The sequence below is a fragment of the Bombina bombina genome, chromosome 6 (genome assembly GCF_027579735.1).
Source record: "Bombina bombina isolate aBomBom1 chromosome 6, aBomBom1.pri, whole genome shotgun sequence".
Lineage (NCBI taxonomy): Eukaryota > Metazoa > Chordata > Amphibia > Anura > Bombinatoridae > Bombina > Bombina bombina.
This window is the reverse complement of record NC_069504.1, coordinates 752996699-753012213: the sequence shown is the minus strand read 5'-3', so window position 1 is coordinate 753012213 and position 15515 is coordinate 752996699. Positions and strand designations below refer to the sequence as shown.

At 36.6% G+C, this 15515-nt stretch overlaps 1 protein-coding gene across 6 annotated transcripts in view; it reads right to left on the bottom strand.

Annotated features, from left to right (window-relative positions):
- Window positions 1–7578: 7578 nt before the first annotated feature.
- S1PR2 (sphingosine-1-phosphate receptor 2) overlaps window positions 7579–15515 on the bottom strand; it is a 99336-nt gene continuing 91399 nt past the window's right edge. For 5 of the 6 annotated variants that reach the window (XM_053718023.1, XM_053718020.1, XM_053718021.1 and 2 more), the window contains one exon: window positions 7579–14003. In XM_053718023.1, the coding sequence (XP_053573998.1) occupies window positions 12808–13854 (1047 nt within the window). In that variant the 5' untranslated portion in view covers window positions 13855–14003 and the 3' untranslated portion in view covers window positions 7579–12807. The remainder of the gene's footprint in view (window positions 14004–15515) is intronic. The other variant, XM_053718025.1, reaches the window with a different exon arrangement.

Genomic DNA, 15515 nt, shown 5'->3' with positions numbered 1-15515 from the left:
CTTAACGCGCCCATACTTATCTCTGACACCTATCTAAACTTAATATAGACTTATGCTTGTTAAGAGTAATTTTTATGTATTTCTGTTATTATGATTCTCTCTACAAAACCTCAGAATTCATGACTTTACTTGATGCCTGTAACAGATACTCCCATGTTAACTGCATAGTTAGTTTGAAGGTCATAATATTATGAGGTGTACCTTGATGTTTATCCTATAGATGGGCAATTGTTGAATCTTGTATTCCCTTTATGTTATTTTTCTTGAAACTTCAATAAAAAAAAAAAAAAAAAAAAAAATATACAGGCTTGATCCTGACCAAGGCCTGACTAAATGCTTGAACGTCTGGGACATCTGCCAGGCGTTTGTGTAAAAGAATAGACAAAGCAGATATTTGTCCTTTTAAGGAACTAGCTGATAATCCCTTCTCCAATCCTTCTTGGAGAAAGGACAAAATTCTAGGAATCCTAATCTTACTCCATGAGTAACCCTTGAATTCACACCAACAAAGATATCTGCGCCAAATCTTATGATAGATTTTCCTGGTGACAGGCTTTCTAGCCTGAATTAGGGTATCAATGACCGACTCAGAGAAACCATGCTTTGATAGAATCAGGCGTTCAATCTCCAAGCAGTCAGACGCAGAGAAATTAGATTTGGATGCTTGAATGGACCTTGGATTAGAAGGTCCTGCCTCATTGGCAGAGTCCACGGTGGAACAGATGACATGTCCACCAGGTCTGCATACCAAGTCCTGCGTGGCCACGCAGGTGCTATCAGAATCACCGAAGCTCTCTCCTGCTTGATTCTGGCAAACAGACGTGGGAGTAGAGGAAACGGTGGAAATACATAAGCCAGATTGAAGGACCAGGGCACTGCTAGAGCATCTATCAGTACTGCCTGGGGATCCAGGGACCTGGACCCGTAACAAGGAAGTTTGGCGTTCTGTCGGGACGCCATCAGATCCAATTCTGGTGTGCCCCATAGCTGAGTCAGCTGGGAAAATACCTCCGGATGGAGCTCCAACTCCCCCCGGATGAAAAGTCTGACGACTTAGGAAATCCGCCTCCCAGTTCTCTACCCCTGGGATATGGATTGCTGAGAGATGGCAAGAGTGAACATCTGTCCATCGGATTATTTTGGTTACCTCTATCATCGCTAGAGAACTCTGTGTTCCTCCTTGATGATTGATATAGGCTACAGTCGTGATGTTGTCCGACTGAAATCTGATGAATTTGGCCGCAGCTAGCTGAGGCCATGCCTGAAGCGCATTGAATATCGCTCTCAGTTCTAGAATGTTTATCGGGAGGAGAGATTCCTCCCGAGACCATAAGCCCTGTGCTTTCAGGGATTTCCAGACTGCACCCCAGCCTAGCAGGCTGGCATCTGTCGTTACTATGAGCCACTCTGGCCTGCGGAAACACATTCCCTGAGATAGGTGGTCCTGAGACAACCACCAGAGAATCTCTGGTTTCTTGGTCCAGATGCAGTTGAGGAGATAAATCTGTATAATCCCCATTCCACTGTTTGAGCATGCATAGTTGCAGTGGTCTGAGGTGTAGGCGGGCATAAGGAACTATGTCCATTGCCGCTACCATGAGTCAGATTACCTCCATACACTGAGCCACTGATGGCCGAGGAATGGAATGAAGAGCTCAGCAAGTGATTAAAAGTTTTGATTTTCTGACCTCCGTCAGAAATATTTTCATTTCTACCGAGTCTATCAGAGTCCCTAGGAAGGAAACTATTGTGAGAGGGATGAGAGAACTCTTTTTTATGTTCACCTTCCATCCGTGAGATCTCAGAAAAGCCAATACGATGTCCGTGTGAGACTTGGCTAGCTGGAAAGTCGACGCCTGAATTAAGATGTCGTCTAGATAAGGCGCCACTGCTATACCCCACGGTCTTAGAACCGCCAAAAGGGACCCTAGCACCTTTGTGAAAATTCTGGGAGCCGTGGCCAACCCGAAAGGAAGGGCCACAAACTGGTAATGCCTGTCCAGAAAGGCGAATCTGAGGAATTGATGATGATCTCTGTGAATAGGGATGTGTAGATACGCATCCTTTAAATCCACGGTAGTCATATATTGACCCTCCTGGATCAGAGGAAGAATAGTCTGAATAGTCTCCATCTTGAAAGATGGTACTTTGAGGAATTTGTTTAGAATTTTGAGATCCAAGATCGGTCTGAAAGTTCCCTCTTTTTAAGGAACCACAAACAGGTTGGAGTAAAAACCTAGCCCTTGTTCCGCTCTTGGAACTGGGCGGATCACTCCCATGGTATGTAGGTCTTCTACACAGCGTAAGAACGCCTCTCTCTTTGTCTGGTTTACAGACAATTGAGAAATGTGAAATCTCCCCCTTGGGGGGAGTCTTTGAAGTCCAGAAGATATCCTTGAGACACAATTTCTAAACCCCAGGAATCGTGAACATCTCTTGCCCAAGCCTGAGCAAAGAGAGAGAGTCTGCCCCCTACTAGATCCGGTCCCGGATCGGGGGTTACCCCTTCATGCTGTCTTAGAGGCAGCAGCAGGCTTCTTGGCCTGTTTACCTTTGTTCCAAGCCTGGTTAGGTCTCCAGACTGACTTGGATTGGACAGAATTCCCCTCTTGCTTTGCTGCAGGGGAAGCTGAAGCGGGACCTTTGAAGTTCCGAAAGGAACGAAAATGATTTTGTTTGGTCCTCATCTTATTTGTTTTATCCTGAGGGAGGGCATGGCTTTTCCCTCCAGTGATGTCTGAAATAATTTCTTTCAGTGTAGGCCCGAATAGGGTCTTTCCTTTGAAAGGGATGTTCAACAACTTAGATTTTGATGACACATCAGCAGACCAGTACTTAAGCCATAATGCCCTGCGTGCTAAAATGGCAAAACCTGAATTCTTTGCCGCTAATTTAGCCATTTGGAAAGCCGCATCTGTAATGAAAGAATTAGCCAACTTAAGGGCCTTAATTCTATCCATAATATCCTCTAATGGAGTCTCCACCTGGAGAGCCTCTTCTAGAGCCTCAAACCAGAAAGCAGCTGCAGTAGTTACAGGAACAATGCATGCAATAGGTTGGAGAAGAAAACCTTGATGAACAAAAATTTTCTTTAGGAGACTCTCTAATTTTTTATCCATAGGATCTTTGAAAGCACAACTGTCTTCGATAGGTATAGTTGTACGCTTAGCAAGAGTAGAAATAGCTCCCTCCACCTTAGGAACAGTCTGCCACGAGTCCTGTATGGTGTCAGATATGGGAAACATTTTCTTAAAAACAGGAGGGGGAGCGAACGGAATACCTGGTCTATCCCACTCCTTAGTAACAATAGTCACAATCCTCTTAGGGACTGGAAAAACATCAGTGTAAACAGGAACCTCTAAGTATCTGTCCATTTTACACAATTTCTCTGGGACCACTATAGGGTCACAATCGTCTAGAGTAGCTAATACCTCCTTGAGCAATAAGCGGAGGTGTTCAAGCTTAAATTTAAAGGCCGTCATATCAGAATCTGTCTGAGGGAGCGTCTTTCCTGAATCAGAAATCTTTCCCTCAGATAACAAATCCCTTACCCCTACTTCAGAACATTGTGAGGGTATATCGGATACGCTACTAAAGCGTCAGACGGCTCAGCATTTGTTATTAACCCAGAGCTATCACGCTTTCCTTGTAAACCAGGCAGTTTAGAGAAAACCTCTGTGAGGGTTTTATTCATAACTATGGTCATGTCTTGTAAAGTAAATGAATTTGACGCATTAGAGGTACTTGGCGTCACTTGTGCGGGCGTTACTGGTTGTGACACTTGGGGAGAGCTAGATGCTAAACCCTCATTTTCTAACTGAGAATCATCTATTGCAATATTTTTAAGTGCTAAAATATGCTCTTTATAATTTATAGACATATTAGTGCAAGTGGGACACATTCTAAGAGGGGGTTCCACAATGGCTTCTGAACACATAGAACAAGGATTTTCCTTGGTGTCAGACATGTTAAACAGGATAGTAATGAAACAAACAAGCTTGGAAAACACTTTAATCAAAGAAAATAACACTTTAAACAAAAACGGTACTGTGCCTTTAAGAGAAAAAAAGCTGCACAAACTCTGCAAAACAGTGTAAAAAAGCAGTAAACAAAACGAAATTTTTACAGTAGCATCATAAAGCCTTAGTAACTTTGCACCACTATGCAAATAAACAATTAACCCCTTAATGTAAAAACCGGATTGAAAAAACTTCAAAACCGGTAAAATAACGTTCAGCACCTTGCCACAGCTCTGCTGTGGCGCCTACCTGCCCTTTAGGAACGATTTGTGGGGGAAAAAAACTATTTACAGCCCTCAAATACAGCAGAATCTCTGGAGAAGTAGCTGGATGCTTCTGAGGTAAATAAACTGTGCAACTAAAAATAGGCCCCTCCCACCTCACTCGATGTTATGGGGCCTAAAAGAAAAACCACAGAGTGTTTCTTAAACTAGCCATGTGGGTTAATAACCCTTAAACAAGACACAAAGACCCCTTAAAGTCCCTCAAAAAACGTTATATTTGTAATTAAACCAAAACGTTTTTTCCTATTAGTGTCACCAGTAACTATGAGCCCTTTATGCAAGCTTGGATTCCTCTTGTACTAAATACAGCTTACCTTTCCCTCATGGGGATATTGCCAGCCTTTTCTAGAAATAACACAGTCTGTCTAGAAAAAAATAGACTGAACATACCTTAATGCAGTTTATCCTGTACACTGTTCCCCCAACTGAAGTTTTCCTGTACTCTTCAGCCCTTGTGAGAATAGCAGTGGATCTTAGTTACAAAATGCTAAGATCATCATCCTCCTTGCAGAAATCCTTCATCCCTTTTCTGCCAGAGAGTAAATAGTACACACCGGTGCCATTTAAAATAACAAACTTTTGCTTGAGAAAATAAAAACTAACATTTTTGTCACCACACTCACTTTACCCTTCCTAGCAGTTAAGCAGGCAAAGAGAATGACTGGGGGCGGAGCTAAGGGAGGAGCTATATAGACAGGTCTGCTGTGGGTGCTCTCTTTGCCACTTCCTGTAGGGAAGGAGAATATCCCACAAGTATGGATGAATCCGTGGACTCGATACATCTTACAATTGAAAATGGCTTTGTGCAACTTCATTTCAGAAGAAAAAAGTCCTACTACACAGGGCATAAGACCTTGTTACTAAGCAATACTCTTGGGCAGTCAACAATACCCAGGAAAATCTACAATGTCTCAAAGTTGTAGTGCCTGACATAAGATCTTGCTCTGAATGAGGTAGATGTTGACCTTTAAAGAGACATTGAAGTTGAAATACATTTTCATGGGTTTGGTAGAGGGCACAATAAATAATAAAACTCTCCAATGTATTCCTATTATCAAAAAAAATTATCTTGGTATTTTTTTTGAAGAGTAAACCTAGGTAGACTCATTGGAGTTCAGGAGAGTGCATATGTCTAGCACTCTATGGAAGTATGGGCAAGAAGGGTAAATGCATAAGCCACCATTTTTAAGAATGGCAATGTGAACAACAAGTAACTCTTCCTGCTAGTTAATTTGCCACTGATATTATTTTGTTAGGGGGTTTATTTATTTTTTGTCCCTTCCTTGGAAAAAAATATATTTATATTGTCTACATATGTTTACCACTGGAGAAAATTGGAGGGAACATGGATAAATAAGCCATTCCTGGCACATACATTTTACATATGTTATAATTCCCTACTTTATAACCCCCTTAGCTTTAGATTTAGGAAACTTTAAATTTTTGCATCTCTGAATGTGCAGAATCTCCTTATATGAATACTTTCTGAGGTACCACCTCCTACTGTGCTGGTTGACAGAATGGCTGTCACATAATACAGGGAACTCGGTACAGTGGAAAGGGAAAATTTAAATAAATTTGTCAGGGAAAAAAATCTACCACTCATTTGAAATTCAGACTGTTACTTTCTTTTAAAACGCATGTGTTGATTATGCAATTCTACTGTATTAACACAAAGGCTGCTACATTAGACATTATGAGCTCTGTTTAAAGGGACACTGTACTCCAATTTTTTCTGTCGTATATATGAGTAGTATGTGAATATTTTTTTTTATGTTTACAATAAAAATGTAAATTAAAAGTTGTTTACATTTAAAGGGATAGTAAAGCCCAAAATGTTATTTTATGATTCAGATAGAACATACAATTTTAAACAACTTTCCAATTTAATTCTGTTATCAAATTTTCTTCATTCTCTTGTTATCCATTGCTGAAGGGACTACTGACAGGAAGCTGAAAATATCTATTTAGCCAATCACAAGAGACAAATGTTTGCAGGCACCAATTAGCAGCAGCGCTCCCACTAGTGTATGATATGTGCATATTCATTTTTTAACAAGGGATACTAAGAGAACGAATTTGAAAATAGAATTGAGTTTAAAAGTGTCTTAAAATGACATGCTCTATCTGAATCATGCAAGTTTAATTTTGACTTTTCTATCTCTTTAAATTGCAACTAATACAACTGTATTAGTTGTATATATTTTCTCCTACATCTCAATGGCTGATAGGTACTTCTTGCTAACATTAATTAGCTGATAAATACTTCTTACTTAAAGGTCATTTCCATATTCTGAATTAGGGAACAATATGTAGCAGAGTGAACCTTGAGAAGTCAGCAGACTGCATTTTCAGTTCTGAGAATTAGAAACTCATAAATTAACATTTTATATTAAAATTTCCACTAATTAAAATAAGCCACTTAGCTATAACAGTGAGTGTACAACTGACACAGGTATTTTAGTATACATTAACATTTTACTACTTTTACTTTTTTTTTTTTATCAGGCAAAAAAAAAAAAAAAGTCAACATTTGAAAAATGAAACGACTTTTGAATTTTTCCAAAACAATCTAAAATCCATTTAATGTAATAGCATTTTAATGCTATATTTTAAAATGTAATATTTGATTTAAATTTTTCTAATTTGAATATTGCATAATTGAAATCAAATTATGCAATATTTTAATTTAAAAAAATGGAATCAATATATTTGAAATAGTATTTCTAATGCTCTCTTTAAATCTAATATTCAAATTATGCAATACTCGAAATAGAAAATTTTAATCAATATATTTGTATCTATTATGTATCAATCTACTAAATCCCCTACCACATGAACTATTGAGCTTCTGAATAGTATTTGTTAAATTGAATGTTACATTTGAAATTTTGAATGTTGATATTCAATCTAATAAGAACATTTAAAAATGAAATTAACATTCAAAAACCGGAAATAACATTAGATTACTAAATTTTAATGGATTTTCGTTTATATCAACATTCGATTGTCCAAAATTAATGTCCACAGGACTGTTTGTTCTACCAAAGGAATTACACTTTCACCACATTCGCCCATCCGTATTCAACATGTACAGTGTTCAATTCACTTCTGGTAGACTTTCGGAAGTAATTATCTAGCTCCTAAATATTCTAGTAGGCTACTAAACTGTTTGAATTGCTTATGTGCAAGGGTTTTTATCCCAATCCCGGCCTATGTACAACTAAAAGAAAAGAAAGGCTTTATATTTTTAATAAATAAAAATGTAGCATATATTTACTAAAAAGCACAACTTTAATATGTGTATACACATTAGACATAACAAACAACTCTTCAAAATTGCACAATTATTAACATTTATACAACATAATCTGTAGTGTATGTTAAAAGAGAAAATGTACGTCATTTTTTTTTTCTTTTAAATGTTCATAAAAATACGGTGAAAAGTTAACAAAGTTTGTTGACCTCTGTCAGAAACAGGTTCAAAAGGTTACATGGATAAGATTCAGTCACATAAATCTTTGCCTGTAATATTGTGTTGTAAAAAAAACAAAATGTACCACTGCGATGGAAAATATTAGTACCAATTAGAAAAGCTATTGAAACAAGGTCTGTACCGCTTATAATGACATAGGTAGATATAGACATGCATAATAAAAACAAAAGTGTAGGACACTATCCAGAATTTTTAAACACAGGAGTGAAAACAAACGTATTGTGCAAATTGGGGCCAGATTCCATTCTTCACTTTGAGTAACAAAATGTGCGTCAAAATGTTGTCATATTGTGCGTAAAGGGCTTATACTGTGCACTATTGAATCTAACTGCATATTAATACAGAGCGGATACTGATTACAATCCTCACTCTATTCAAGAAATAAATAAATCAAACTTAAACAATCAACTGGTGCTAAAAACACCATTAAGTAAACTGGTGCTATTAGTGCCATTTATTAACCCTGTTAAAAAAAACAATAAAAAGATAACTGCCCCCGTCTTAGTTCTATATTTTATTTCATTTATTAAAAGGAGTCATTTTAATATTGTAAACAGCACACATACAATATTAAAAGAACATGTAATTAGAGCATTTTATTATTGTACAAAAGCTTAATCTGAACTATGATGTAATTAAAGGGACAGTTAACTCAAAAAATTGTATTGTTAAAAAGATAGATAATCCCTTTATTAACCATTCCCCAGTTTTGCACAGAAAACATGGTTATATTAATATATGTTTTACCTCTGTGATTACCTTGTATCTAAGCATACTCTGACAGCCCCCTGATCACATGACTTTTTATTTATTATCTATTGACTCGCATTAGTGCTGTGTTGTGCACAACCCACGGGCGTGAGCACAATGTTATCTATATGGCTCACATGAATAGCATTCCCCTGTTGTGAAAATCAAATAAAAACATGTGATTAAGAGGCTGTCTGTAGTGGCTTAGTTACTGGCAGAAATTTAGAGGAATAACAATTTTTGTGTTGACTGTCCCTTTAATGTCTGCTCAGAATCTGCTAATGCAATGCTGCTTCTGAGGCAGACACGACCAGTGAGACCATTAGAAGCAGCATTGAGCAGCATACGTATTATGTAGCAGGACCAGCTCAGCAGCCCAATGTGCAAGCTTGACTTTGTGTTTAAAGGCATATGAAACCCAAATTGTTTCTTTCATGATTCCGATAAGGCATTCAGTTTAAAAAAAACAAAAAAACTTTACTTTTTTCTATTGTCAAATTTCTTTCTTTCTCATTGTATTCTTTGTTGAAGAGCATACCTAGGTAGATAACATGCAAGTGTCTGGTGCTCAACAGGGCAACAAAACACCTATAGCTCTTGGTTAATAATATTCTTACAAAACTGCTGCTATATATTCTCCAGACACGTGGGTGCTCCTGAGCCAATCAACCTGTTTTTTTTTTTTATCTTACCCTCTATCTGTATCATGAAATACTGGGTTTCATATCCCTGGTATTTAAAAACATAGTTAACTGCAAGCATTTAAATAAACCTGTGGAAAAAAGAATTAAAGGGACATGAAACAATTTTTTTTTCTTTCACGATTCAGATAGCATGCAAATTTTAAGCAACTTTACAATCTACTTCTTTTATCTATTGTGCCTTTTTTGTCTTTATATAATTTGTTATAAAGCATACCTAGGTAGGCTCAGGAGCAGCAATGCACTACTGGGCGCTAACTGCAGATTGATGGCTGCACATTTATGCCTCTGGTTCACCCTGTGTGTTAAACTAGTTCTCAGTAGTGCATTGATGCTTATTCAACAAAGGATGCCAAGAGAATAAAGCATATTTGATAATAGATGTATGCTCTAATCAAATCATAAAGTTACATTTTCTGTTTTCATGTCCTTTTAATTAGTATTCACATTACTTAGTAATGACTTCCATATGATACTGTTGTTTGACTCATAGGTTTTACTAAAGGTCATTAGGGTCAATGGTACATTCCTCTGACAGGACAAATGGGCATCCACACATAGAAATGCTATAATCTCCTTTATGTCTCACACAGATTATATATATCAAACTCAGTCTGACACTCTCTCTGATGTAAAGAGCGCCTGGCACATACTCAAAAAGGCTAAATATTGCCCTTGCCTCTTATGTAACTATAATTTATATTAATCCCATGCTTCAGATTCTCTGGCAGAACAAACAAAGCGATCCTGACCGTATTAAAGCACACAAGCATAAACAAACGACCTTTTTTTTATCTATTGTAGGTTTAATATATCAAGACATTTTCTTCATTTACCAATGTGCACAATCTTTTAAAATTGGCATAAAAAATGCACCATGAATAAATTGTGAATGTCAATATAAAAAATGTGCTGCTGTTTGTCACATTTATTTAAAGGGATATTAAACTCAAAAATATAAAAGAATATGCTACAACATTTTTGCATGAAAAAGTTAAATTAAGTCTGTTCATTTTTAAAAAGGACAGGAGGTAAATATTTGTGCTTAAAGGGACAGTCTACTCCAAAATTGTATTTAAAAAAAATAGGTAACACCGTTAATAACCATTATATACTTTATAGCCTTTAAAATCTAAATGTCTGCCTGTTTCTAAGCCCCTGCAGGCCACCTTTATCTCAGGAAATTTTTATGGCTTTTCACCTCAACACACTACTCGTTCATGTGTGCCATGTAGATAATATTGTGCTCATGGAGTTATTCATGAGTCTGCTCTAATTGGCTAAAATGCAAGTCTATAAATAGAATTGAGATAAGGAGACAATCTGAGAAGGCTTAGATACAAGGTAATCACAGAGCTAAAAAGTATATTAATATAATAGTGTTAGTTGTGCAAAACTGGGGCATGGGTAATAAAGGGATTATCTATGTTTTTAAAAAAATAAACATTTTGGAGTAGACTGTTCCTTTAACTGATTGATGGAAATAATTGTAATTGGTTATAAGGACAACCCCCAAAAGCTGTATTGGTGGGTAATGATACCTCAAACATAAAAACAAAGTTTTTTGTTTTTTTTCCGCAGAAAAAAAACAAATTAAAACAAATAAATAAACTATAACACATTTTAAAATGCACTTGGTTCAAAGTAAGAACAAAATATTTTGAATTTATAACTACCATAATCAGGGGTCTGTATGGTTTTTTCACTGTATTTTAACAAAGCCCTCATGAGAGAGGCAGTGCATTGTGGGTGGGCAATGCCCTGTATCTACTGAAGGTGAACTATATATTTTCATTGTTGGAGAATGTAAACAAGTGGGGGGATTTTCCAGTCTTGATATATTAAAGTCATTTTACATAAATATGTTTGTTTTAGTATTAAACAACCTTAAAAAAATGAATAGTGATTTGTATCTCTCCTAAAAATATTTTTGCTTTAACAAGGCCTCGTTGGTACATAGCAGATTGAAGATTTGACGGTACAGTTCTTGATCTTTATGCTTGTTTATACTAGTCTCTTGCAGATTTCAATTCTGTAAGCATGGGAAAGTCTGCACAGGAAGTGAAGGGGGCAGGATCTGCTTTATGTCTTTCCATTAAAAAAAATATATCACATTTTCATAAGAAAATACATAGCATTCAGGATATTAAAAAAAGGAAATCATCTGGACTACTAAAATAAATTGGTGGTTTCTGTATTATTTGTTATGTACAGTTTAAAATATACAAAACACAAAATAAATATTATGAAAGCAACCATTGAGAGGTTTATTTAAAGGGACATTAAACCCAATCTTTATATTTCATGATTTAGAAAGAGTATGCAGTTTTAAACAACTTTCTAATTAATTTCTATTATCTAATTTGCTTCATTCTCTTGATATTCTTTGCAGAAAAGCATATCTAGATAGGCTCAGTAGCTGCTGATTGGTGGCTGCACATAGATGCCTCATGTTATTGGCTTACTCATGTGCATTGCTATTTCTTCAACAAAGCATATCTTAAAAATGAAGGAAATTAGATAATAGAAGTAACTTTTAAAAGTATTTAAAATTGTATTCTCTACCTGAATCATGAAAGAAAAATGTTGGGTTTAGTGTCCCTTTAAGCCCTCATGAGATGGTTGCTATAATACTGTCTTCATAATACAAACTCGTCAATATGTATGTGTTATAGGAGAAAACAGGTAAGAAAGTAGATATTATAGAAAGTATAATACTATTAAGCAGCTGTAAACTGAAGTCTAGCAGAATAGGGGTACTGTAAATTAACACAACATTACATTCTACTGAGAAAATCTTAAGTGCACTAGTGTATTTATAGGGATATATTACTCAAACTCTTTTTATTATGTGTACAAAAGAGCATCAGTAAAACATGTTAAAATATATTTTTGCATGTTAAAATATATTTTTTGCATTAGAAAAAGGTTAAGTTAAAGCTATTTAAATGTAAATTTAAACTAGCAGGAAGTGCATCATTGTTTACAGTGTAGTCCTGGGACTCTATTGCTGACTGGATGGGATAGTCAACTCTCGTTGAAAAGCCTGCAGCACAGGAACATTGATTTTTTTAAAAAAAAATCATACATTTTAGGCGTTTCCTTTAAAGATAGAGAAAATGTATGTAATAATATTTAAATTAAATTATTGTAAAAAAATTAGGCTTACTTTTTTGATCACATTATTACTGCTCAAATCAAGGGGGTGGAAATGTGTTATCCTAATACCAGGAAGTTTGGAATGTGTATTCTCAGCAGAATTCTAATGTTAAAAAATAAATTCCTAATTTAAGATAAATAGCCTAGTATGAATTCACAATATACAGAAAACCAGCAATCTGTGCCGAAAAATAGAAATTTGAAAGGGGTGTTTAACCAAGAAGCAGTGTGATGGTTTTACATACTCCGGTGCAAAAATGTAAGTTGCCTGTAATTAAGTAAAATGGCTCAGGACTATATTGGTGAAAGCATTATGCTTGTATATTAATGGTGCACTCTGAATTCTTTGGAGAGAATCTTTCCCAAAGTTTTTTCCTCCAAATTGTCAGATTTTTAAGTCACACAAATGTTGTGCAATTAGTTATAATTGGTGATATGGGACTGTCAGGTTTTTGTGTGCAACGTTCCTGGGAGCTGGAGCTTCGTAGTGGAAGCATACGTCTGTCAGGATTCCTGTTTTTATGAAAGCAACCCCAACAACACAGTACTCTCAAAAACTCTTTCCTCATCTCTTTGCTCCTCAGTGTGTAAATGATTGGGTTCATGGCTGAATTCAAGGTGGCCACTCCAAAAAAGTATTCAGCTTTGTAAAGTATTGGGCACTTTTTCCTCTCACAGGAGAAATCCATTAACAGGATGCTGAATGCCGGCAACCAACAGATGATAAATACACCAAGAACTATAGCCACAGTTTTTAGAAGGGCGAGTGTCTGAGGGGCAGCAATCTCAGCATGACTGGACTTCACAATTAAATATATCCGTACGTATGAGATAACAATGGATAACAGTATGGCAGTGAAGATGGTGACTATAAAAAGAATATAATTCTTGGAGTATAAAGGAAACACAGTGGAACACTCATCCATATCTTTAATACAGTTCCAACCCAGTATGGGTAGCCCTCCAATGACCATTGATATAACCCAACAGGCCCCTATAAGAAAAAACATCCTACAGTTTCTGTCACTACTATAGACCTTCACTTTAACAATAGCCACATGACGTTCAATGGCTATAGCCAGTAGGCTGAAGACAGAAGCAGATAGTGTTGTAAATGCAGTTCCTTCACGAATAAACCATTGAACTGGAGTTAATGAACGTGTAACTTTCCCTGACAGCAGGATGTTGGCAATGTATGCAGAACCAGCAAGGAGGTCGGAAAATGCCAAATTTCCAATAAAAAAGAACATAGCAGAGTGGAATTTCTTGTTGCGCCATATAGAAATTAGTACAAGTAGGTTCTCCAGGATAATAATGCAACAGATTATTATAACGATTGCAGAGACAACCTCCTGAGAAGCACTCTCAACACGGTTCTCTTTGGTGTAATTGTAATGTTTTCTGACCGTATCTGGTTTCAAGTAATCCTCGTAGATCTTGGGCATCCTGACTGTGTTGGTGAGCCGTAAATATACCACTTCTTCAGCTCAGCCTTCCTTTGTCTCTTTTTCAAATACAACATAGGAGGTGGTCAACACTTAGACAACCAGAAGTGTCTGCTCACACAACCCATTCTCTCGGTGTTGCTGAAAATCTGGAAGGTAAATATAAAACATATGTGTTACTAAAAAAATAAAATAAAAAAAAAACTATATTTACAGTGTTTTTTTTTCTCTCCTCATCTTCTCATCATCTTCTCATCTTTTTACTCACCAGGACTTATTTTACAGTTTAGAGAGGTTATATGGCATAAAAAATGAATTCTTGGGAAGGGAAATGTAGAGCAATAAAAATAAATTCTAGTGGAACATTTATGGAGCAATAGAAGAAGTTATATGTAACAATAGGATATATAGGGAGAGGTTATATGAAATAGAAGATTTTAGGGATATGAATAATATGAAGAGATATGTGAGGAAGCTATAGGGAACAACTTAAAGGGGCAGTAAACCTACACAATAATGTTATATAATTCTGCACATAGTGCAGAATTATATACCATTATTTTAGCGTCAACTTTATACTTCAAAGTATTTCAAAGATTTCTTATCCCAAAGTAGAATTTTGTAGAACGCCGCTCCTGGCTCTACTGAGCAGGTCTGTTTTAATTTCAGAAGCATATTGTGGCACGCTGCCTAGTCACAGTCAGACTGATCACACCATTAAATTCAATGTAGCTTGCTCCCACTCTGGTCTGGTAACGGGAGCGAGCTACATTGAGTTTGATGGCGCAATAGGGCTGGCTGTGACTCGAGAGCGTGCCGCAATGCACTTCTGAAAAAAACAGACCCGCTCAGTAGAGCCAGGAGCGGCGTTCTAAAAAATTCTGCTTTGAGATAAAAAATCTTTGAAATGCTTTGAAGTATAAAGTTGCCGCTAAACTAATGATATATAATTCTGCACTATGTGCAAAATTAAATGACATTATTGTGTAGGTTTACTGTCCCTTTATTCATATGCAAGGGCTATATACAGCAATAGGATGCATTATAAGGACAGCGTATACAAAACATTACAGGAGATATATGAAGAGTTTGAGCAATTATAGAGAACAATAGAGGTGATAATGACAAATTTATAGTTAAATAGATAGTTTAGTCAAAATTAAACTTTCATGATTCAGATAGGGCACTCAATTTTAAGCAACTTTCCAATTTACTTTTACCATCAAATTTGCTTTGTTCTCTTAGTAATTCTTTGTTGAAAGCTAAACCTAGGTAGGCTCATATGCTAATTTCTAAGCCAATTAGGGCTGCCTCTTATCTCAGGGCATTTTGACAGTTTTTCACAGCTAGACAGCACTAGTTCACGTGTGCCATATAGATAACATTGTGCTCACTCCCGTGGATTTAGTCAGCACTGATTGGCTAAAATGCATGTCTGTCAAAAGAACTGAAATAAGGGGGCAGTCTGCAGAGGCGTAGGGGCATATTTATCAAGCTCTGTATGGAGCTGGATGCCACTTGTTTCCGGCGAGCCTTCAGAAGACCGCTGCTCCATAACTTGTCTGCCTGTTCTGAGGCCGCGGACAGAAATCAACCTGATCGAATATGATCGGGTTGATTGACAACCCCTGCTAACGGCCGATTGGCAGCGAATCTGCAGG